The sequence below is a fragment of the Camelus dromedarius genome, chromosome 7 (assembly GCF_036321535.1).
Source record: "Camelus dromedarius isolate mCamDro1 chromosome 7, mCamDro1.pat, whole genome shotgun sequence".
In the NCBI taxonomy this organism is placed as follows: Eukaryota; Metazoa; Chordata; class Mammalia; order Artiodactyla; family Camelidae; genus Camelus; species Camelus dromedarius.
In genome coordinates this window covers 5,763,370-5,786,626 of record NC_087442.1, presented here as the reverse complement: position 1 = coordinate 5,786,626, position 23,257 = coordinate 5,763,370, and the positions used below count along the sequence as shown (strand labels likewise).

Sequence of the window (23,257 nt, the reverse complement as noted above, 5' to 3'; positions counted from 1 at the left end):
GGAGGGGCGGGGGCGGGAAGGAGGGGCAGGCAGGAGCCCTCAGCCATAACTCCCACATGTATCCCCACTGGCAGCGGCCCCGTGTCCAGGGGTTGGGCACCGCTGTGCCAGTGGTGAGTGTACCCCAAAGGGGGCCCCATGTGATGGGGTGGAAGACTGCGAGGATGGCTCCGACGAGGAGGGCTGTGTGCCCCAGCCTGGCACTGGCAGGTATGGGGTGCCCTGAGGCCCAGCTTGGCCTTGAGGGAGGCGCCGTGTACCGCCTTCACCCCTAGAGTGCCCCGGGGCCCTGTGTGCTGAGTTGCTGCAGCTGGGCGCCTTCAGAGGCCCCTTTCCACCATAGGATGCTAGGATTCTATGCCGTTTTCCTAGAGTCTGGAGATGAGTGGTTCTCAAAGTGTGTTCCCTGGGCCAGGAGTATGAGCATCACCTGGAACTTGGTGACAGTGCAGATTCTCAGGCCCCAGCCCAGACAGAGGCAGACGCTCTGGGGGTGGGGCCCAGCTTTCTGGTTTACAAAGCTTCCAGGGGATTCTAAGTTTTAAAACCACTATGGAGGGCATCCCTGCAGGCAGTGGCCTCTTAAGAACCCCGCCCCAGCCCTGCCTCAGGCCCACCCAAGAGCACACTGAGCCCCTGCTGGGCTGGGGGCTCTGCAGCTGCGAGAGCCCCTGGAGCCCCCGGGTTATTTTTCTTCTCAGAGTCCAGTCCACAGCCAGGACCCTGGTCCCCTCCTCCACCCAGCCTGGACAGCTGCCCCCCCAGCCCAGGGAGGTGAGTGGGGAAAAGCGGGCCCAGCAGGAGGGGTGCGGGGCCCCTGCTCCCCGTGGTCCTCCTCCCTCTCTCCACGTGACGGGCCAGCGCTGCCTCCCTGTGTGTGGGGCTGCTTTCTCCATCAGGCCTTCAGCCCTGAGCCTCCTGGGGACCAGCCTGGTGCTGGGCTGGGGCTGGGGGCCAAAGGGATGGCCAGAGGTGCGGGGAAGCACAAGGCAGATGCCTGGCCTGGGGGTATTTGGGAGACAGGAGGGGCCTGCACCCCCAGAAGAGAGGTTTTGGCTGCAGATCAGGCCCCAGTGCTCAGAGCCACCCTAAGCCTGGGGTCCCCAGAGGCTTCCTGGATGAGACTTGAAGGACGGGGGAGAAGGAGCATCTGTAACACAGAGATGAGGGGTGGGCACTCCCCCACCGGAGAACAGCCTGGTCAGGAACCCAGAGGGGAGGGTGACCACACACTTAGGCACAGGGGTGGGTGTTGGGCGGGGGAGGCCACAGGGGTTTGGGGTACAAGAGCCAAAGTGGATCCCCTTGGGGAGCAGTGAGAACAGCCCCTGAGCCCCCGGCACCCAGGGTGCTGAGTCCCAGGGTGCTGCAGAGGAGTCAGGCTTCTCACCCCAGCTCTGCCCTGCACTGCGGGAACGAGAGGGAGTGAGAGGGCGATGCCTGGACCCCAGGCGGAGCTGCCCTCAGGGTCCCGGCTGCACAGCTGAGCCCTCTCCCTCTGCAGGGTCTGGCAGAGCCCGAGGCTGAGCGCTGGCGTCCCGGGCTGGGGTCGCCCACGCCCTCTACAGGTACGTGCCCAAACTCCAGGCCTCGTTCCCAGACCCCCAGCCCTCCTGGTCTTTCAGAGCAAGGGGCTGTTACATCTCCAGAGTTCAGTCTTCTGACTCTCCTCGTCCACTGACTGAGCAGGGTCAACTTGCCTCCCCCAGACCCCTGGCCAGGAGGGGGCTCCCCTGGGCTGTGGGATGCTGCCTGGCCCCACCTGCACTCCCTCTCTCACCCATTCACAGAACCAAGCACCCCTTTATGAAGTGCTTCCTGGCAGCAAATGTCTCTAAATTGGCACAGGGAAGCCAAAGTTACCGAGTTAGCATGTCCCTAAATAGGACGAGGAAAGGGGCTCCCTGTGGCTGTGTGCCAGCTGCCCCCTCCTGCCTGGTCCTTCACCCACACATAAGCCCCAGGAGAGCTGTCTTCAGAGAGAGGCGGCCGGCAAGGGCTGTCAGGGCAGCCACATGTGTCCTGGGTCTGGCCTCCTCCCTTGGGACGTGTTGGGCCTGTCCACCACCTGCCCAGCCACGGTTTCCCCTCTGTGAGACTAAGAGTGCTTATAGACGACCCGTATGGTCCCTTCCCACGAGTACTCAGGAGCCTGGTTAGCCTGGGTTTCTGTGTCTTTTGTGAAAAGCAGATGAAGCAACTTGTATCAAGCAGTTTGTAACGTGCAGACTCACTTGACGAATCCTAATGTCGTTCTAAGGCTGATTCTAGAGAAAAGACTGTCTTTTCAATATGAGTCTCTTGTCAGAAAATGAGAAGCTCAACCCCCTTTTCACTGTGGTTGCCAGGAAGCTCACAACCGATTTCTCTGTGCAGCTGTAGCAATAGGCTTCTCCTGCATCTCTGGTAGTGCTCCCTCCTTCTGCTGCTGTTTAAATGTCCTCTGTTCTTTTTCTCCCTTAATGGTTTAGTTTTTGGTGAGTTTCACTTGGAAGGTGCCGTGTGTGTCTTCGTGAGAGTAGAGTACAAATCTCACTCAAAACTAAGCGTTTTTTCCACTTTCAGTTAAAACCCTTCTTGTGCTCCTGAGACGACTGGGTCCCATTTCCTTTTTGATCTGAAGCCCCTTGGAAGGTGGGGTGTAGGCTGTCTTCACCCTGCACCACCCCAAAGCCTGGGAAGCCCTCCTGAGGTTCCATACTGACCTTATTTCAGGGAAGGGGAGCTGACGGGGCTCACCCCTCTCCCTCCTGCACCTGCAGGGAAGGGGCCACTGAGTCCTGTGTCCACACCTCGCCCAAGTCCTGGGGAATCTGTGGAGACCGTGATCGCCACCCCCACGTCCCAGCCTGAGGCCAAGGCCCTGAGACCAGAGATGGCAGCCGTGACAGTGCTCCCCCAACACCCAACGATGCCTGTGGCCCCTGCTGGTAAGATTCCATGGCCTTCTGCCTGTGTGCCCCGACAACTTCCTTACAGGGGGACAGAGTCCCTGGGAGATTGCCTGGAGGTCAGGGACTTGGTAGGACCAGGCGTAGGACCCAAGTCTCCTGACAGAGTTCACTACTTTTCCTATTATCCCAAGAGAGGCAGGAAGCACACCACACATCAGGAGGGATGTTGGGGGCTGCTGGGAGGTGACTGAAGGAGGGAGGACGGGGGCACTGGTGACCATCAGCTGGCTGCGGTGGTGCCCACAGGACAGAACATCACCCTGGGGCCCTTCCCACCCGTGCGGTGCAGCCCAGGCCAGGTCCCCTGCGAGGTGCTGGGCTGCATGGAGCAGGAGCAGCTGTGTGATGGGAAAGAGGACTGTCTGGATGGCTCCGATGAGAGGCTCTGCGGTGAGCCTGGGGCTCTGCAGGGCACCCTGCAGGGTCTGGTGTCACATAAGTGGTAATGGCAAGTGGGCTTTAGGTTTGGGGAAGGCCCTGTCCCCCATTTCTAGCATCTATGAGAAGAGCGGCTTGAGGCAGCAGGGAGTGGAAAGACACCGAGTGCATAAAAACCACCAGGAATGTGTGTGTCTTTGGGGATGATGGAGGGTGGGGGGAATAGGTCTTGGGCCCCAACCTATTTTATAAAACCTCTCTGACCTTTGAGGATGCTCATCTCTCTATCCATTAATCCATCCATCCATTATCCATCCAGCATCCATCCACCCCCTCTACCCATCTACCCATCATCCATCCATCCATCAAAAGTAGATCGCGATGCTCAAAGCCTAGTTTCCAATCAAGAGAAGAGAGGTCAAGTGTTAGCCAGTCACAGGAAGGGGCACCCCTGGGGTACCCCTTCAGGAAGGGATACTTGGGGGAGTGAACTGTTCTTCTAGATCCTCTGGCCTCTGGACACTCCAAGAGCTGTTTGCAGAGAGACTATGTGAGACCGTGTGTAGACCAAAGACCCCATGATCTCATCCACACATAACAGAGGGAAGCCTGCACTGGGTGTGGGTGGCATCAAGCAGGGCAGGGAGGCCGGAGCCATGGTCAGCTTGGCCTGAGACTAAAGGGGCTCAGTTAATCATCCAGCCAGAATCACTTGAGTGGCTCCCTTCCCCCCACCCCTGCCCCCAGCACGGGCAGCGAGCACTGCGCCCTTCGCGGTGCCCACCACGGCCCTGCCTGGGCTGCCGGCCTCCAGAGCGCTCTGCTCCCCGAGCCAGCTGAGCTGCGGCAGTGGCGAGTGCCTGCCGGCCAAGCAGCGCTGTGACCTGCAGCACGACTGCCAGGACGGCTCCGATGAGGATGGCTGTGGTATGTGCTGGTCCGGGGCGGGGGCACCCCGAGCGCCGGCTCCCACGTGAGCCACCTCTGAGCCCGGCCCACCCGTCCCTGCAGTGGACTGTGGGCTGGCACCCTGGTCTGGCTGGAGCGGCTGCAGCCATACCTGTGGCCTCGGCCTCGCCTTCCAGCGCCGGGAGCTGCTGCGGCCTCCCCTGCCCGGGGGCAGCTGCCCGCCTGACCGGCTCCGCAGCCAGCCCTGCTTTGTGCAGGCCTGTCCAGGTAACAGGCACCCCCTCCCAGGTCTCCCAGCCTCCCAGGCGCGACACCCTCACTGGAAAATGCCCTTGCTCTCCTTTGGGACCTCTATCCAAGCTCCGGGACTCTAGTAGGACAGCCCCCTTCTGATGTCACAGCCTCGCGCCTCCAGGGGACTTGTCTGAAGCCTGCTCCCCCCGACCCCCACATCCCCGTCCTGCCCTCTTCCTGCCTGAGTGTGGGGGCTGGAGCAGCGGCCAGCCCCGCCTTAGAGTGAGGGTATAAACACGCTGTGCCACTGGTCCCGGGCTCCGAGCCCAAGGCCCTGTGGATCCAAGGGGGTGGCCCCCACCTGCCACTGCCTTCCGTCCACGGTTTCCCACCTGGAGTTGGTTTCTTCAGCCCCACATCTGGCCTTCTAATGCCGCTTCTATCTGCTGCCACCAGGGGGCGCCCTGCCCTGGGATTCCTGCCGTCCCAGACCCTTTCCAGGGACCAGAGCCTTTATCCCTAGAGACCTTTCCTCAAGTCACCCCCACCTAGGGGAGATTTACTAGGACAGGAGGGGAAGCTATGGAGTCCCCAGGGCGCTGCTCTAAGCCACCCCGCTGGCTGCTGCCGAGGCTCCTCTCTGCCCCTCAACCCTGCTCTCTCAAGCACGGTCGGCCCCTCCTTGGGCTCACCTGGTCCCCCTCCGTTCCTCCTTCTCCTGCAGTGGCTGGGGCGTGGGCTGTGTGGGAGGCCTGGGGTCCCTGTAGCGTCTCTTGTGGGGGTGGCCATCGGAGTCGCCGGAGGAGCTGTGTGGACCCTCCGCCCAAGAATGGTGGTGCGCCCTGCCCTGGGGCCTCCCAAGAGAGGGCACCTTGCGGCTTGCAGCCCTGCGCAGGTGGTACAGGTAAGGAGGGCTGGGCTGGGGCAGGGGCATCTGAGGGGGGAGCCCCATGGGGGTGGGGCCATTAGGCGGGTCACTGTGCCTCCTGGTGCCCACCCTACCTGGTGCCCATCTCCCACCAGACTGTGGGCTGGGCCGCGTGCATGTTAGTGCTGAGCTGTGCCAGAAGGGGCTGGTGCCCCCGTGCCCACCCTCCTGCCTGGATCCCGAGGCCAACAGAAGCTGCAGCGGACACTGTCTGGAGGGTGAGGCAGACCCAGCCAGCAGGGGTGCCGCAGGCAGAGCCCTCAGGGGAATGTGGGGCATCCCCACAGGCCCACCAGCCCTCAGTCTCCACCTCCCCTCCCCGCTGCCCCCCACACTTGGGACTGAGTGCCCTCCCCCTACTCCAGGATGCCGCTGCCCTCCTGGGCTCGTCCTCCAGGACGCCCGCTGCCTGCCCCTCTCCGAGTGCCCCTGCCTCGTGGGTGAAGAGCTGCAGCAGCCGGGGGTGCCCTTCACCCTGGACAACTGCAGCCGATGGTGAGGGCGTCTGCCGGGTGGGGAGGGCCTGGGTCAGGGCACGGCCCCCTCCCCTCCCCAGTCCTGACCTCCTCGGCCCCTTTCCCCGCTGCAGCGTGTGTGAGAAGGGGGCTCTTCTGTGTGAACCAGGGGGCTGCCCCGTGCCCTGCGGCTGGTCAGCCTGGTCCTCCTGGGGTCCCTGCGACCGCTCCTGTGGCTCTGGCATGAGGGCCAGGTTCAGGTGTGCAGGACAGAGCCGGCAAGGGAGAGAAAGGGAAACGGGAGAAGGAAGGGAAGGGGTGTGGAGGGGCGAGAGCCCAGGGGCCTGCAGGGGGGAGGGTGGTGGTTGGAGGAGGCAGAAGGCAGGGGTGAGGGGCAGGGAGGGAAGGGCAGGTCCCAGGCTGCCTCTATCCTCAGGTCTCCCTCCAACCCTCCGGCCGCTTTCGGGGGTGCCCCTTGTGAAGGTGAAAGGCAGGAGCTGCAGACCTGCCACTCGGAGTGCAGGGCAGGTACGAACGTCAGGCGTAGGGATGTAGGAACCCACCGTCTCTCCTGGGGCCCGCCTCCAGCCTCCAGATCCCGGCCCTCAGAACACGGAGGGACCCAGCCTGAGGGACACTCTGCCTGGGGGTCAGGGAAGCCGCCCCATCCAAAAGGCAGCCCTGGAGCTGACCTTGATCGGTGGCACTTTGGCGGGGAGGAGGTGAAGGCCTGGGCCCAGGGGCAGGCTGGTGTGGGGGGTGCAGGGAGTCTGAGAGCTGGTCGTGGGCATGAGGCTGGCCCCGCTGGCCTCTTGGAGGCCAGGACTGTTGCCCTCTTTCCACTGCTGGGGGCCCCAGGGCAACAGGGCAGGGGGAGCAGGAGATTTGGGGTGCAGGTGTGGGTCCAGGGGGCCTGGGTCAGGCTCTGGCAGCAGGAGAAGTGGGGGGGGGGCTGGTGGAGAATGACAGCCACGTGTCTGAGGGGACTCAGGGTTTCTGCATCGAAGCTGAATGAAGGACAATTGTTTAGAAGGTTCTGGAAGTTTTGATCTGGGAGAAAATATGCATATGGGTAGTGGACATGTGGAGACGCCAGCCGGGCCACATGTCGAGGAGCCAGGTTCAGCAGGAGGTTCCACTCTGACAGTGAGACCGGGGCCAACAGTGGGGGTCCTCGAGGGGCAGAGTCCGCGCCTGTCCTTGTGAGTCCTTCCCTCACCCCAGAGCCTCTCAGCCCTGCCCCAGGTCCCCTGAGCCTCCCCAGCTCTGCAGGGTCCCTGTGCAGTGTCCTGCCCTTTTCCCTGCAGAGGCCCTGGGCTGGACGCCCTGGGAACCCTGGTCTGCCTGCTCCCAAAGCTGCCTGGTCCCTGGAGGGGGCCCGGGCTGGCGCAGCCGTTCCCGGCTCTGCCCCAGCCCCAGGGACACATCCTGCCCAGGGGAGTCCACCCAGGAGGAGCCCTGCAGCCTCCCCGTGTGCCCAGGTACGGTCCCCTCCGCCCCTGCTGTGGCCTGGGCCCCGGGGCGGGGTGAGGAGTGGATGCCGAGGCTCTCAATACCTGGGTCAGGGTGGCCAGCCTGAGATTAACAGGGTGGGCCTGGCCTGAAGGAGTGTCGGGGCAGCCCTGGAGGTGTGGATGTCAGTGGGGCTGAAGCTACAGTTAAGACCCTGATCCCTCCCACACCCAGCCTGGCTGGCTTTGCTGTGTCCCTGACGGTTGGCTCTCCTGGACAGTGCCGAGCCTCTGGGCTCCATGGGCCGCCTGGTCCTCCTGCTCAGCCCCCTGTGATGGAGGCATCCAGATACGTGGGCGCAGCTGTTCTGCCTCGGCTCCTGGGGACCCTGGGTGCCAAGGACCCCACAGCCAGACCAGGGACTGCAACACACAGCCCTGCACAGGTGCCAAGTCCCCGCACATTCTCCCACTGGCCACGTCCAGCCAACACTTGGGGGTTAACCTTTTCCTGCTTACCTTAGCATGGCACTGACTGACCTCTGCCTCCATGCCTTGAACTAAGAGAGACTTTTCTGGATTCCCTGTGTCTCCTCCAGCTGCCACCCGCTGGGGACTGGGCACCAGTTGTGCCCTGAGGGAGGGGGCTTCCTCTGGCTTCTCAGTGCTGATGACCTCCCAGCTGCCACCCTGTCACCTGCATGCAGGTTCCCTCCCACCCCTCCATCTCCCTGCCCTTCCCGCCTGTCCCTGCTGAGACTGGCTCTGTTTTCCTGTCCAGCCCAGTGCCCAGGGGACATGGTGTTCCGCTCAGCAGAGCAGTGCCACCAGGAGGGGGGCCCGTGCCCTCAGCTGTGTCTGGCACAGGGCCCTGGGGTGGAGTGCACCGGCTTCTGCACCCCTGGCTGCTCCTGCCCCCCTGGCCTCTTCCTGCACAACACCAGCTGCCTGCCCCTCAGTCAGTGCCCCTGCCAGCTGCATGGGCAGCTCTATGCACCAGGATCAGTGACCCAGCTGGACTCCTGCAACAACTGGTAGGCACCAGCATCGGGAAGCCGGGGGAAGCATAGGCGAGGAGCTCCAGAGGTGGGCAGGCGTGGCCTCTCATGCACCGGGAGGTTCGTCATGCCTCCGTGGTGCGGGGCCCGGGCCCTGAGAATGTTGAAGTGGACAAGGTTCTGCCCAGCCTGGAGGGGTGGGCGACTGTAAGGACTCTTTGTCAAAAGAGTCATGGGGAGACTGAGGCTCAGCTGGGTGAGGCGATTTATGATGGAACTAGAACCTGGTGGGAGGCTTCTATGTTGACCTTCCAGTTACTTCTGTTTCTCTTCCTGAGAGAAATTCACTTGAAATCTGCTCAGAAACCTTGAAGCATCCAACACTCAAAGCTGAAACCAGACCTGACCGCCAGAGAGCGCACTAACCCCGTTCCTTTTTTTTTTCCCCCCTTTCATTATGTTTCCTTTCAGTTCATTTTCTTTTTCCTTTTTATTTTCTGTTCCCTGGCCCTCCCTCAATTCCCTCCTTCATTCTTCCTCTCCCCTCACCTCTTTTTCTTTTGCTTTTTCCCTTAGTTTCTTTTTCTGGGACACCCACGTATTTGACAAATGGGCTTTAAAATATTGGAGAAAAGCAAAAGGGAGGAGAAGGTTTAAAATACCCAGCTAGTGTCAGCTCCTTCAGAATACACCGTATCTGGCCCTGAAGAGTCACTCAGAGTTATTTCTACACAGTGTTGAATACATACAAATGGAATAAAAAATATAAAAAGGCAACTCCTTGATAAAAACCACGGGGCAAAGGGCAGTGCAGTGCCTGGGGGTGTCAGGGAGCCCACGGCGGGTGGAATTGTGAGGAACGGACTGGAGGAGAACCCTTGGTTACTCTTGAACTTCATATGGGACACAAGGCAACTTGCTTTGCTTCCCAGACCCTCGGGTTTCCCTTCTGTGTGGTGGACACGGTGGTCCTGGCCGCTTCTCCCTGGGGACAGGTACCCAGTGCTCCGAGGGGCAGGGGCTGGTCCTGTCCTCACTGGGCCCTCTCTCTGCAGCACCTGTACCTCTGGTGAGATGGTGTGCACCTCGGAGCCCTGCCCAGGTACCCCCACGCTCAGGGCCCAGGAGTTGGCAGTGGTGGGTTCTCAGAGGCCAGAGGGGATGCTGGCCCCTTCAGTAATCAAGCCTGGTGGTGTCGGGGTGCCCCAGGGATGACCTGACCTGGTTTCACACATCCTGTGCCTCTCTCCTGGCGCCCGCCCTGGCAGTGGCCTGCGGCTGGAGCCCCTGGACCCCGTGGAGTCTCTGCAGCCGCAGCTGCAACGTGGGTGTTCGGCGGCGCTTCCGGGCGGGCACTGCGCCCCCTGCTGCCTTCGGGGGCGCTGCGTGCCAGGGCCCCAGCATGGAGGCTGAATTCTGCAGTCTGAGGCCGTGTCGAGGTGAGAGTTGGGACCGAGGTCCTCAAACCCTCCAGAGAGGAGCCAGGAACACTCCTCGTCACTCCCATCCAGACCCAGGAGAGGTGCAAGGGCCTTCCCCAGGGGATGCCATGAAGCTGTGGTCCCCAGAGAGCCCTAAGACGGGTCCTCCCTGGGGTCAGCCCTGTTCCAGGTCCTCCCGAGGAGGTGCGATGTGATGCCGTAGGTGTCTGGGGTCCAGGAGGAAGAGTGACTGGGTGTCTGGGTGTGGGAGACAGGGCCTGGGTGTCACCCACAGGTCCTGGGGAGGAGTGGGGCCCCTGGTCTCTGTGCTCTGTGCCCTGTGGCGGTGGCTACCGGAATCGCACCCGAGGGAGTGGCCGGAACAGCCCCGTGGACTTCTCCACCTGTGGCCTGCAGCCCTGTGCAGGTGAGGGCATCCATTTTCTCCTCCACGCCCCGCCCTCACTTCTCATCCCCACACCACCCAGGGCTCCATCACCCCCTCCCTGTCACCCCAGGGACCCCTCTCCCTGAGCTCCTGTGCAGCCCCTGACCTCCCTGGCCACACCCAGAGCCGATATCTCTCCCAGGGTGGGAGTCCGGGGGAGAGCTGAGTGCGTCTGGACTGAGCTGTTAATCTCTGTGTCCCCAGGGCCAGTGCCTGGTGTGTGTCCCCCAGGCAAGCAGTGGCTGGACTGTGCCCAGGGCCCTGCCTCCTGTGCAGAGCTTAGCACCCCGAGAGGGACTGACCAGCCCTGCCACCCTGGCTGCTACTGCCCGTCTGGGACACTTCTGCTGGTAAGTGTCCTCCCTGCCTGACCTCGTTGGGGACTGGGCAGAGGCAGAGCCAAGAGTGTGGAGCTGGAGACAGGGCAACCCTGCAGAGTTGAAGATGGAGCACTGAACTCAGGGGGCATGGCTCTGCTCAGCCAGCAACCGGCAGGTGACCATGGGCGAGTGGCATTCCGGTCTTGGCCTCTGTTTTCCTGTTTGTAAAATGGTGATTCGTTTAGAAGGTCTTTATGATTTGTGCCTGCTTGAGTGCTCTCTCCTCTTATGTTATCACCCTAGCACCTCCTGCAAGCTCAGTCCTGGGCTGGGCTACTCTGTGGGGAAGAGCAGGCTCTGCCCTCCAGGAGCCGCCAGTCTGGGGAAGGCAGACCCAGAGCCCTGGCAATGAAGACAGACCCATGTGATACTCAGGATGTGAGCTCTGCACATTGCAGAGCACGTGATACAGATTGGGGGGGCGGGGTCTGTGATGGTGGGCTTCCTGGAGGAGGTGGTTCCCCAACGTGACCACCAGAGATTGGAGGATGTGGATGGAGAGCAGGGAGGCAGCCATTCCAGTTGGAAGGTGGTGGGGACCAGGTCTGGCAAATGCAGTGGGGGTGGTGGAGTTTGGACAAAAGCCCGTGGGGCAGTGGGGTGGGCTTATAGAGACGCTGCTGAACCATGGGCCCTGGTTAAGGGACAGACTCCAGTGGGGAGTCAGGCTGTTAGACTAGCAGCTCTGTGACCTTGGGCTGAGTAGCTTGTGCTTCGGTTTCTCCACTTGTAAAATTGGGGTAACAGTGTCCCTAGTCATCAGAGTCTGTGGGACGGTTAAGTGCTTCCCAGGGCACTTCAGGACATCTGACTTTGAATCGTGTGCTGCTGGATGGCTATGTTTTTCAATTTGAAACACTAGCAACTTCTGTCCAAGCGCCCAGACATAGTTTTGTTGGTTTCGTTTTGTTTATTTTTACATAGTTTTGTATGAATCACACTTTTCGTATTTTGTTAGTTGTTTCCATGGATTTGACAGTTCAGTCCTGTGTCCTGCAGTTGGAGATTGGTCTTTCCTCCTAGAAGTCGGGGGTCCATGCCCCTCTCCGTGGCCCTGCACCGGATGGTGCTTTCCCCTGGCTTTGGGGAGCGGGCAGAGATGCAATGTTCGGAGGACGCATCCGCGGCATGGGAGGGGGAACGCCTGTGGAAGTGGTTGCTGAGCTCTGACTTGGGGGACAGACCAGGCAGGAAACTGGAAAGTGATGGAGGGTTTTTGGTTCCAGAACAATGTGTGTGTGCCCACCCAGGACTGCCCCTGTGCCCACGGGGGGCGCCTCCACCCCCCGGGCAGTGCTGTGCTTCATTCCTGTGAGAACTGGTGAGCTCCCTCCCCCTGCAATGGCCCCGTGACACCGAGAACGCCTCTGTCTCTCCTCAGTGCCAGAGGCTGTTGGCCTTCGAAGGGCCACAGAGACACCCCTTCCCACAGGCCCAGCGGCCAGCTCTCCGGGGCCAAGCCTGCTGGTGCCCCTCACCCACGCCCTCCCCACGCAGCTCCCTCTTCCCACGCAGCTTGGGCTGCTGGGGCAGCTGCAGCTACACCGCAGGCAGGGTGGCTTGAACCCAGAGTTTATCCTCTCACAGTTCTGGAGACCAGAAATCTAAGACCCCAGTGTTGGCAGGGCTGGTTCCTCCTGAGGGCTGTGAGGGAGCGTCTGTTCCAGGCCTGCCTCTGCCAGAGTTCGTGGGCAACCCTCGGCCTTCCCCGCTTGCAGCCCCCCAGTCCAGCTTCACGTGGCTGTGTCCTCCCTGTGTCTTCATGTCGTCTTCCTCTGTACAAGGACACTGGTCGTGTCAGATTAAGGTCACCCTAATGACCTCATTTTAACTAGATCACTCTTGTAAAGATCCTCTCTCCAAATGAAGTCACGTTCTGCAGTCACAGTCATGTGTTAGGACTCCAACATGTGATTCGGAGGGGACCCATTCAGCCTATAACAGCACCCGACCCTCTGCTGCCCCTTCTCCAGCTCCTGTGTCTCTGGGCTCATTACCAACTGCACCTCCTGGCCCTGTGAGGAGGGTGAGAAGGGGGCCTCCCTGCAGAGGCCCGCGCTGGGGCTGGGGAGGGAAGCCCTGGGGAGAGGTGGGCACAGGGAGGAGGGGCGCTCTTGCCTGTGGCCCGCACTTTGCCCCCAGCCCTTTGGGCGCCTCCAGCCTCTGCTTGCTCTGTCCTCTCTCTGCCTCTCCCTCCTGTGCACCCCCAGGTCAGCCCACGTGGTCACCCTGGACCCCATGGAGCGAGTGCTCGGCCTCCTGTGGCCCTGCCCGACGCCACCGACACCGCTTCTGCACCAGGCCCCCCAGTGTGGCACCATCCAGTGGGGCACTGCTGCCCCCACCGGCCTCGGCGCCACCTCTTTGCCCAGGCCCTGAGGCAGAGGAGGAGCCCTGCCTCCTGCCGGGGTGTGACCGTGAGTCCCTCACGCCCTGTGGAGCCCCACCACCTAGCACCGGCTGCCCTGGCCCCAGCCAAGGCCCTCACCACTCCTTCCTCTGCTGCCTCCCAGGAGCTGGGGGCTGGGGCCCTTGGGGGCCCTGGTCTAGCTGTAGCCGGAGCTGTGGGGGAGGCCTGCGGAGCCGGACCCGGGCCTGTGACCAGCCCCCACCCCAGGGCCTGGGGGATTACTGCGAGGGGCCTCAGGCCCAGGGGGCGGCCTGCCAGGCTCTGCCCTGCCCAGGTACCTGCCAGGGATGGGGGTAGGGGTCAAGGAGCGGAGGTGGGAGAGCTCCAGGGAGCATTACGGGGAGATAGGCCAGGGTAGGTGACCGCACAGCTCTCAGCCCATCCTGTCCTCCCCACCACGCCAGTGACAAACTGCACTGCCATCCAAGGGGCCGAATACAGCACCTGTGGCCCTCCCTGTCCTCGCTCCTGTGATGACCTTGTGGTAAGTCTGGGCTCCTGAGGGTCAATTTGCCTGACGGCAGGGTGTGGCTTTGGGGTGTGGTGCCTCTGACATGGGGCCGCCCCACAGTTTAGGGGGTCAGCGCCCACCAGGCTGGCTCCCCCTTGTTCCAGAGAAGCAGAGAGTGAGCCTCACCCAGCAGCCCTTGTCTTCTTTGCAGCAAACAGTTTCTCATTTTAAACATTTTATTACAAAAACAGCAAAAACACATAGGAAGGGGCAGTCATCCCACTGTATCATCTTAAACCTCAGGGCGTGTCCATGCACAGACCTTGACTCTGTGCACTCGTGCGTGTGTGTGTGTGTGCTGGGGTGTGGGGCTATTCACCGAGCGCCGGCCCAGGACCATGGAGAGGGACACAGGCAGGCAGATGGTGTCGCGGTCCCATGGCGCCTGCGCTATGGTGAAGAAGCAGCCCAGAATCAAAGGTGCTGAGAGAAGAGCTGGGGAGAACGGACAGTGCCTTGAGGCCCCACTGGGGCTTGTCCAAGGAGGGCAAGAGGCTCCCACACTGAGGCAGGAGGACGAGGAGTGTTGCCTGGTCCTGGCTTCCCCCAGGGAGCCCCAGCTCCTTCCCAGCTTTCCGGTTCCCTGCTCCCCACATTCTAGTAGATCTGGGAGATGCCTGGGTCCCCACCCAGCGCTACATGGGGTTCACGTTTGGAGGACACCCCACCCAGGGAAGCCCGTCTCAGGCTCTCCTCTCTCCCTGCTCCTCCCCGGGAGGGGAAATTCCTGTGGAAACGCGGCATAAACTATATACTATATACGGAACACAGCAGCTGCGGACTGGAGTGTCCCCTTCTCCCCTCGGCCCCCGCAGCCTCCTGCTTCACTTCTTCTTCCCACCTGGGCACCCCCACCCCGCCCCCTTCCATCTGTCCAGTTTTCGGGATGACCAGAGCCCTCCCTTGCTGTCCCTCAGCACTGCGTTTGGCACTGCCAGCCCGGCTGTTACTGCCCCCCGGGCCAGGTGCTGAGTGCCGATGGCGCCGTCTGCGTGCAGCCCAGCCACTGCACCTGCCTGGACCTGCTCACTGGGGAGCGGCACCGTCCGGGTGCTCAGCTGGCAAGGCCCGACGGCTGCAACTACTGGTGAGGCGGGCAGGTGGGCAGGATGCAGGTGCAGGGGCAGGGGTGAGGGCACACCAGGTGGGCAGGATGCAGGTGCAGGGGTGAGGGCACACCAGGTGGGCAGGATGCAGGTGCAGGTGCAGGGGTGAGGACAGGACTTCATGTCTCCTGGACCTGAGCTCTCCTGGTCTCAGCTGACGCACGTTGCACTCCCACAAGCCCTGAGAGGATTCGGCAGGCCCCCTGACCCCTGTCTGATAGGTGGGGAAACTGCAGCCGGCTCTGGGGGTCTGTGCTCTGGGAGACTTCGGAGGGCTGGGCGTGCGCAGTGCTGGGGGAGGGGTGGCCGTGTGCTGTTTCTCCTGCAGTCGGGCCCCCATCAGCAGCAGATGACCTGTGACCATTTCCCCGTAGGACACCTGAGAGGGCCTTGAGTGGGACAGGGAGCAGGATCCGGAGGTGCTAGAGAATGAGGAGGGGGCCCTGAGACCTCAGAGGGAAACGGGGAGGAAATGGGGGAAGACGCAGGTGAGGAGGGGTGTGTGTGGAGGGCAGGACTGAGCTGTTCTCTCCCTCCTGTGCCTGCATGCCCCATCCAGCACCTGCTGGGAAGGGAGGCTGACCTGCACAGAGCTGCCTTGCCCAGGTATGTACTCCGCTCAGAGGGAGGTGAGGAGAAGCAGCCCAGGGGTGCAGGGAGGGCTGGGACCAGGGAAAGGATGTCCGCCCTTCTCCCCGACAGTGCCTGGCAGCTGGTGCCCGTGGTCAGAGTGGACAGAGTGCTCCCTGCCCTGCCGGGGCCAGACGAGGACCCGCGCCAGAGCCTGCACCTGCCCGGCTCCTCAACACGGAGGGGCCCCGTGCCCCGGGGAGGCAGGGGAGGCGGGGGCTCAGCATCAGAGGGAGACCTGTGCCAGCCCTCCTGAGTGCCCAGGTGAGATGCCCCCACTGGTTTGCTCCAATCCCAGTAGGCTGGGACCTCCTCAGACAGAGAGATGATTCTGTTTTCCTGCCACAGTGGATGGAGCCTGGAGCCCATGGGGACCATGGTCTCCCTGTGACGTGTGCCTGGGGCAGTCCCATCGGAGTCGAGAGTGTAGCTGGCCCCCCACCCCTGAGGGAGGCCGGCCCTGCCCTGGGGGCCACAGGCAGACTCGGCCCTGCCAGGGAAATTCCTCTCAATGCACGGGTGAGGGCTTCCGCAGAGGCCTGGGAGGGTCCCTGGTAAGGCTAGGGAGATGCTGTCTCGACCTTTGACCACCTCCCCTAACATACATGCATGTTACTTGCTTTGAGGAACAGCCCTTAGGTCACTCACCCCATGGAGCTGGGGCAAGGTGCGAGGTCCGAGCCGGTGATGGGGATGGGCGGAGGGCTTGTCACCCAACTGCCGGGATTCCCCAGGATGGACCCCCACTCAGCACTCACTCTCTCTGCTTCCCTCCTGCTGTAGACTGTGTAGGTGGCCAGGGCCTTCTCCCCTGTGGGTGGCCCTGTCTCCGCTCCTGCCAGGACCTGTCCCTCGGGGTCGTGTGCCAGCCAGGCTCAATGGGCTGCCAGCCCAGCTGTGGGTGCCCCCCCGGCCAGCTGTCCCAGGACGGCCTTTGTGTGTCCCCTGCACAATGCCGCTGCCAGTTCCAGCCTGGAGCCATGGGTCAGTGCCTTTCCTCGCCCTTGCCCACAGGCCCCCGGAGCACGGCAGCATCCGCCTGCCTGGCCCCTGCCGCTCTGCCTGTGGGGGCCAATCTGGGGCTGCAGCACTGGAGTAGGCAAGTCCTGGCCTTTCCAATGCTCTAGGCCTCGGTCCCTCCTCATCCTCCTACATCCCTGGGCTAGTCCATCTTGGGGCTTCCATCTACTATGTCCAGAATCCGGATCGTCACGGGGTGGAGTCTGATAGGAGGGAGGGAGGAGGCTGTAGACTCAGAAGAGGGACCGAGCTCTCTGAAGGGCCCTCCTCGACTCCTGTGCCCTCAGGGATCCCTGAGAACCAGAGCCGGTCAGCAGGGTCTAGGCTCAGCTCCTGGGAGAGCCTGGAACCCGGGGAGGTGGTGACGGGGCCATGTGACAACTGGTGAGCCAAGGGGGCCTGGGAGGGGGTGGGCTGCCAGCCAGGCAGTAGGCCCTCAGGTGAGTGGGCAGGGCCCTGTCTCCTAAAGCCCGCTTCCTTGTCCCCAGCACCTGTGTAGCGGGCATCCTGCAGTGCCAGGAGGTGCCCGACTGCCCAGGCCCCGGGGCGTGGAGCTCCTGGGGCCCCTGGGAGGACTGCAGCGTCTCCTGTGGGGGAGGGGAGCAGCTGCGCTCCCGGCGCTGTGCCCGGCCCCCCTGCCCCGGGCCTGCCCGCCAGAGCCGCACCTGCCACACCCAGGTCTGCCGAGGTGAGCCCCAGAGCAGGCTCTGCCCCGGACGCTCTGACTTAGGTTTGAGGCCCATCTTGGCCTTTGACCCTGACTCACAGGTGCCGTTTGAACTCTCCCACTCCGTCTCCCCATGCTGCCCCTTACCCAGGCCAGTGACAGGCAGGTGGAGGAGGGAGTGGGCAGATTCGGGCTGTGTCAGGGGGTGAGAGAGACTGTAGGGGTGGGTGTGACATGGGCCCTGAGGGATATGGCCCAGGGAGGGCATTGGCAGAGCGACTTGGAGGCCGTGGGGGGATGGGTATTGGGGTGAGGAGAGGCGGGTCGTGGGGCGGGCACAGAAGTAGGCAGCGAGGGCGGCGTGGGCCGGAGCTGGGCCCTCAGACGTGACTGTTGCCTCAGAGGCAGGCTGCCCGGCCGGGCGTCTGTACCGGGAGTGCTGGCCCGGCGAGGAGTGCCCCTTCTCCTGCACCCACGTCACTCGGCAGGTGGGCTGCTTCTCCGAGGGCTGCGAGGAAGGCTGTCACTGCCCTGAGGGCACCTTCCAGCACCGCTTGGCCTGTGTCCAGGTTAGACCTCATCCTGCCAGGAGCCCAGGGCCCTCCTCTCCCCTCCCCCCGCCATCAACTCTCCCCTTTGCAGACCCGATGGCCTCTGGACAGCCTCTAAGTCTCCTGACTTAGAGCTGGTGACACTGACCCCAGCGAGGGGAAGGGACACACCACGTCAGGAGACAGTTACCTGCAAAGCTAGACACAAACTCAGGTGTTCCGATTCCTGCCTGAGGCCCTTCCTCCTCGTCACTCCCTCCATGTCCCATCCTGTAAGGGCCTCTGTTGACCCTGCCGGGTCCCAGCTAAGTGCTCCGCACGGGAGAGCCTCCTCGCCATCTCACCCTCGCACGTCTCACATTCACACCCCTGACTCAGGTGAACGCCCCACTTGCTCCTGGACGTGCTCTCCTGGGGTGCAGAGCCCTCCCCCAGGGCCTTCCCCCACCCCCTTTCTTCTCTGCCCCTTCTCCCTCTCACACCCTTCCTCACTGCCCCTTCTGAGGATGTGCACAGGTGCAGAGGGCTGGCCCCAGCGGGTGGCTCCAGCCTGAGCCCCTGCACTTTCTCCTCTGCTCCCACCCCCAGGAGTGCCCCTGTGTGCTGACAGCCGCGCTGCTACAGGAGCTGGGAGCTGCCAGCACTGACCCTGGGGCCCACCCACCCATTCTGGGAGAGGGTGGTCAGCCCCTTGGGCCTGGAGATGAGTTGGGCTCAGGTCAGAGCCTCCATACAGGCTGCAGCAACTGGTGAGGGGGACGATGAGGGTGCGGGAGATTTGAGGTGGAGGGAGGGGGTTAGAGGATGAAAGGACAGGGGGGCCCTGTGCTGCCTGCCCCACCTTCCCCCTTACCCCCACCCCCCGCTTGATGTGGACCAACCCTGGCTTCATCTCCTCGCCCCTTGGGGCTAAAATATTTGCCACACTCCTTTCTCCCTGGGTCTGTCCTGCCAGGCCCCTCGTTCCCACACTTTCTCCCCAGCTCCTGTGTGCATGGGAAGCTGTCCTGTTTCGTCGGGAACTGCTCCCAGGCTGATGGTGGCTTTGGTCCCTGGGGTCCCTGGGGCCCCTGGGGCCCATGCTCCCGCTCCTGTGGCGGGCTGGGCACCCGCACCCGCCACCGCCAGTGCGCGCACCCCACGCTCACTCCCGGTGGCCAGGGCTGCCACGGGCCCCACCAGGACCTCGAGTACTGCCCCAGCCCGGACTGCCCAGGTGAGGGAGGAGGGAGGGGGCCGGGCAGGGTCTGGCTGGCCCAACCCACTTCAGCTGGCCCTTTGTCCTTTCCTGTCTCTGTCCATCCGTGCTGCCAGCTCTGGTCTCTCTTCCTCTCACCTTCTAACTCTCTGTTTCTCTTCTGTTCAGGCCCATTCGATCAAATTTCTGGAGCTCTTGTCAAACACACTGTACTATGTGTGTGTTGGTGGGGTGGGAAAGTGAGGACTCTGACCCTGGAATCGAGGGGCTCAGAGAACCCATTTCAGCACGTGGTGAGCCCTATAGGAGGGCGCATGTGCTAGGGAATTTGGAGGAAGTTGAGAATTCTCCCAGAGGGACAGTTTAGGAGGGCTTCCTGGAGGATGCAGCATTTGAGGGGGTTTGAAGGATGGAGAGGATTTTGACAAGCATTGGAGGGGAAGGATGCCAGGTAGCAGGAATGGCTTGAGCAAAGGCCTTGGCACCGTGAGCAAGTGCTGTGCTTGGTTGGGGCCTGGAGTGTCTGTCTGAACCAGACAGAGACAGGTTTGGAACTTGGCCACCAGCCTTGGGCTTGGTCCTGGTGGACTGCAGCCTGGGAAACACTTCTGAGCAGGGTTTTCTTTTGGCACAGGAGCTGCAGGGTCCACGGTGGAGCCAGTGACAGGCCTTCCAGGTATCCCCGATTCCTCGGGCTCTGGCCCCGGGTTCCCTGCATCCCTCCATTTGGGAAGAGCAAGCCCCGGGACTCCTCCCTCCCCAGCCGTGCTGTGGGACTGACTCATCAGGAGATTCCTCTCCCCCCAAGGCGGCTGGGGCCTGTGGTCCCCGTGGTCCCCCTGCTCCGGCAGCTGCACAGACCCTGCTCACCCTGCTTGGCGCAGCCGCACCCGCCTCTGCCTGGCGAACTGCACCAGGGGGCTCACTTCCCAGGAGCGCCCCTGCAACCTGCCCTCTTGCACAGGTGCACCTTCCAGTCTCTACCTCTGGCTCCCAACAATCCCCTCTAACCCCAACATCCACCCTGAGACAACTCATTCCAACCCCCAACCCCTACATCTGATACCCCTCAAGTGAATACCGAGTTCTCACCCTGACTTCTGATCATGGATCTGTGCCTGACTCTGGCCCCTGGGTCCTCTTTGTCAACCCCAAGAGCTATCAGGGAGCCTTGTCAGCTTCCAGCAAATCCTCACTCGTGTGTAGCAGACATCCCCACAAGGTCCCATCCAAATCCCTTAGCTGTCCTGGGATCCTGGGACTACTGTCCCCTATGAGAGAGGGGTAAACTGAGGCCCAGCTGCCAAAACCACACAACGGTAGATATCTGATCTGAAAAGGGAACCAAAAGTTCTGGATGGGGTCCTAGTTGGCCCTGGCAGAGGAGGCCAGCACTTAAGTCACTGGGGAAGGAGGGGCTGGCTCCAGCTCAGCTTCGTCCTGTCCTGCAGAGCTGCCCCTGTGCCCTGGCTGCGTGGCTGGGAACTGCTCCTGGACCCCCTGGGCCCCGTGGGAACCTTGCTCCCGCAGCTGCGGGGTGGGCCAGCAGCGCCGCCTGCGGGCATACCACCCCCCAGGGCCCGGCGGCCACTGGTGCCCCGACATCCTTACCGCCTACCAGGAGCACCGCTTCTGCAACCTGCGTGCTTGCCCAGGTGAGGTGGGCTGGTGAGGACCAGGGTATGCCCTCCCTTGGCATCTGTGGCCCCTGTGCCCCTTTCACCTCTAGCGCAGGACTCGGCCCCAGGCTCCCGGGACATGTGGGAGCCCCTGTCTGAGCCAGGCCCCTCGTGTGGCTCTTCTCTTTCCCGCACAGTGCCCGGAGGCTGGTCACGCTGGAGCCCCTGGTCCTGGTGTGACCGGAGCTGTGGAGGAGGGCGATCGCTGAGGAGCCGCAGCTGCTCGAGCCCCCCACCCAAGAACGGGGGTGCCCCCTGTGTCGGGGAGAGGCACCATGCTCGGCTCTGCAATCCCATGCCCTGTGGTATGGCAGTGAGGACAGTGGGCCCCTCCTGCCTGTGCACTCTGCAAAGCTTCCCCACCCCCAGTTTCATCCCCCACATCACTGTGTGACGTAGACGGGGGACAGGCTGTTACCTCATTGTCCAGCCTTGCGGGTGGATGGTGGGATCTGGGCATCGGGCAAGGCCTCCCAGTGGCCAGGAATGAGCTGCTACTGGCCCGTACCCCGGGATTAGACCTCATTTTCTCTGCTTTGCCCCACCCTCAGTTCCTGGAACCACCCCTTCAAGATTTTCAGGGGGTTTGAGGGTGACATCATGAGCATACCTGGTGCCTGGGGTGTGGCCTGAGCCAGGCAGGCGGTAAGCCCCCAAGGCTTCAGCTCCTTCTGTGATTGATCCGTCCAAGCTCATTGACCCCGTGGGCCCTGCTTACTGTAAGGCCCACCACCTCTGTTAGGACACCCTTACACTCTGACATTGTCTTCCATCCATCTCAAGACGAACACAAAGGAGCCACATCGGTGAAAATGTTGTTTTTAGGTGCCTAAATTCAGCTCAGCTCAACAAACATTATTGGGTGCAGGTTGGTGCTGGGAACTCGGGTGAGAGGACTGACTCTCACTCAGAATGTCCCAATCCCAGGGTCTCCCCAGGGCCCCGTGTTTCCATGGGCACCAACATGCAGCAAGGGTGGCCCCTGATCAGGCAGGGGGAGGGTTTCTGAGCCCCAGGGCTTAGGGCCCGCTTGACTCTGGTCCTCCCCATCTGCCCAGAGGAGGGCTGTCCAGCAGGCATGGAGGTGGTCAGCTGCGCCAACCGCTGCCCCCGCCGCTGCTCAGACCTCCAGGAGGGGATCGTGTGTCAGGACGGCCAGGCCTGCCAGCTGGGCTGCCGCTGCTCGGAGGGTAGGTGCTGCCCGGACCCTTCAGGCATGGCAGGATGGCTCAGCGGGAAGGCAGGGGGGCCCCAGGGCACTGGCCTCAGCTCTGGAGGGCCTCCTCCCTGCAGGCTTCCTGGAGCAGGACGGCGGCTGTGTGCGAAAGGGGCACTGCGAGTGCACAGACGCCCAGGGCCGCACCTGGGCCCCGGGGAGCCAGCACCAGGAGGCCTGCAACAACTGCACGTGCCGGGCCGGGCGGCTCTCCTGCACGGCTCAGCCCTGCCCGCCTCCTGCCCACTGCGCCTGGAGCCGCTGGTCAGCCTGGAGTCGCTGCAGCCACTCGTGTGGGCCCGCGGGGCAGCAGAGCCGCTTCCGGTATGGGGCTGCGCCAGGCTAATGTCACCTCTCCCCACCCGGATCTCCCTCCCTGACACTCAGTCCCTGGATCCTGCCTCATCGGTGACTTTGCACGCACCCGTGCCCTGGCCTCAGCCCTGGTCCTTGGTCATCTTTGCCTTTCCTTAGCCACCTCCAAGCCCATCCTGGGTTTTCCTGTCAAGGTCTCACCAGGAGCCGGAAGGTGACAAAGGGCCCTGGGCCATCTCTCACCTTCTCTGCCCCGGGCCCCGTCCAGGTCTTCCACGTCGGGCTCGTGGGCCCCCGAGTGTCGGGAAGAGCAGTCCCAGAGCCAGCCCTGCCCTCAGCCTCCGTGCCCACCCCTGTGCCTTCACGGTTCCCTCTCCCGACTCCTGGGGGACAGCTGGCAGCAGGGCGAGTGCCAGCAGTGGTAAGCCCAGGGCAGAGGCAGGGGCAGGGTGGCCAGGGCTGTCCTGCTGGACAGGAGTGTCCCTGAATCTGGGCTCCTCTCCTCAGCTCCTGCACCCCGGAGGGCGTCGCCTGTGAAGACACCGAGTGTGCAGGTCTGGTGTCTCATCTCAGTCCTCACCTCCTACCCCACTGGCTTCATGCCTTGCCGTCCACCTGCTTGTTCCGTGTCCACATTCCCCTCCTGCCTGTGTCTCCACCAGCCGGCCCCTGTGCCATGATGCTCCCTCTGACTTTAACCTCCCTGTGCCCTCCCACAGTGCCTGGGGCCTGGACCCCGTGGTCCCCCTGGTCCGACTGCCCTGTCTCCTGTGGAGGTGGAAACCAGGTCCGCACGCGGGTCTGCGTGGCTTCAGTCCCTCGCCCAGAGGGGCCCTCCTGCCTGGGCCCGGACACCCAGCCCCAGCCCTGCGGGCAGCAGCCTTGCCTGAAGCTGCTGGATGCCTGCTCCTGGGGCTCATGGGGGCCCTGCTCCCGCAGCTGTGGCCCAGGCCTGGCCTCCCGCTCTGGGTCCTGCCCCTGCCCACTGGCCGACCCCACCTGCAATGGTACCTTCCTTCACCTGGACACCCAGGCCTGCTACCCAGGAGCCTGCCTGGGTGAGTGTGCACCAGAAGTGACACCCCCTCCAGCTTCTGACCTTGGGAAGATTCGGGAATAATGTTTTCCCAACTCCCAGATTGTCCCCCCAAAATGTACTTATATCTATCCTGTCCCAATATTCTATTTTAGTTCCTTTTCTCTTCCCACCATCTGTTCCTTTAGAGCCCTTTGAGATGTGACCTTTCTCACAGAGAAGCCAGCCAGCTGGGGCCTTTTGGAATTCTGGGCTTCCTTTTGCCCTTTTCCTGTTCAGGGTGCTGGCTCAGGCTGGGGTGAAGAGGGGGGCAGGTAGGAGAGAGACTGGGGAGCCCAGAGAGGCCCCTGGCTGACCACCCC

The 23,257-nt window shown here is 62.7% G+C and overlaps 1 protein-coding gene across 1 annotated transcript in view; it reads left to right on the top strand.

The window, feature by feature from the left end:
• LOC105085222 (SCO-spondin) overlaps window positions 1-23,257 on the top strand; it is a 53,562-nt gene that overhangs the window by 21,416 nt on the left and 8,889 nt on the right. The window contains exons 43-85 of the mRNA XM_064487791.1: window positions 75-210; window positions 702-774; window positions 1,505-1,568; window positions 2,763-2,930; window positions 3,201-3,344; window positions 4,080-4,259; window positions 4,344-4,508; window positions 5,200-5,379; window positions 5,499-5,621; window positions 5,769-5,898; window positions 5,993-6,118; window positions 6,295-6,386; window positions 7,166-7,339; window positions 7,591-7,755; window positions 8,091-8,343; window positions 9,363-9,409; window positions 9,576-9,746; window positions 10,024-10,155; window positions 10,381-10,526; window positions 11,783-11,877; window positions 12,530-12,582; window positions 12,767-12,973; window positions 13,070-13,240; window positions 13,371-13,450; window positions 14,395-14,564; window positions 15,143-15,189; window positions 15,286-15,477; window positions 15,562-15,732; window positions 15,997-16,197; window positions 16,521-16,617; window positions 16,722-16,921; window positions 17,303-17,469; window positions 18,040-18,200; window positions 18,435-18,667; window positions 19,284-19,325; window positions 19,458-19,613; window positions 20,101-20,304; window positions 20,466-20,633; window positions 21,387-21,518; window positions 21,622-21,868; window positions 22,128-22,280; window positions 22,367-22,413; window positions 22,579-22,917. Of these exons, the coding sequence (XP_064343861.1) occupies window positions 75-210; window positions 702-774; window positions 1,505-1,568; window positions 2,763-2,930; window positions 3,201-3,344; window positions 4,080-4,259; window positions 4,344-4,508; window positions 5,200-5,379; window positions 5,499-5,621; window positions 5,769-5,898; window positions 5,993-6,118; window positions 6,295-6,386; window positions 7,166-7,339; window positions 7,591-7,755; window positions 8,091-8,343; window positions 9,363-9,409; window positions 9,576-9,746; window positions 10,024-10,155; window positions 10,381-10,526; window positions 11,783-11,877; window positions 12,530-12,582; window positions 12,767-12,973; window positions 13,070-13,240; window positions 13,371-13,450; window positions 14,395-14,564; window positions 15,143-15,189; window positions 15,286-15,477; window positions 15,562-15,732; window positions 15,997-16,197; window positions 16,521-16,617; window positions 16,722-16,921; window positions 17,303-17,469; window positions 18,040-18,200; window positions 18,435-18,667; window positions 19,284-19,325; window positions 19,458-19,613; window positions 20,101-20,304; window positions 20,466-20,633; window positions 21,387-21,518; window positions 21,622-21,868; window positions 22,128-22,280; window positions 22,367-22,413; window positions 22,579-22,917 (6,402 nt within the window). The remainder of the gene's footprint in view (window positions 1-74; window positions 211-701; window positions 775-1,504; window positions 1,569-2,762; window positions 2,931-3,200; window positions 3,345-4,079; window positions 4,260-4,343; window positions 4,509-5,199; window positions 5,380-5,498; window positions 5,622-5,768; window positions 5,899-5,992; window positions 6,119-6,294; window positions 6,387-7,165; window positions 7,340-7,590; window positions 7,756-8,090; window positions 8,344-9,362; window positions 9,410-9,575; window positions 9,747-10,023; window positions 10,156-10,380; window positions 10,527-11,782; window positions 11,878-12,529; window positions 12,583-12,766; window positions 12,974-13,069; window positions 13,241-13,370; window positions 13,451-14,394; window positions 14,565-15,142; window positions 15,190-15,285; window positions 15,478-15,561; window positions 15,733-15,996; window positions 16,198-16,520; window positions 16,618-16,721; window positions 16,922-17,302; window positions 17,470-18,039; window positions 18,201-18,434; window positions 18,668-19,283; window positions 19,326-19,457; window positions 19,614-20,100; window positions 20,305-20,465; window positions 20,634-21,386; window positions 21,519-21,621; window positions 21,869-22,127; window positions 22,281-22,366; window positions 22,414-22,578; window positions 22,918-23,257) is intronic.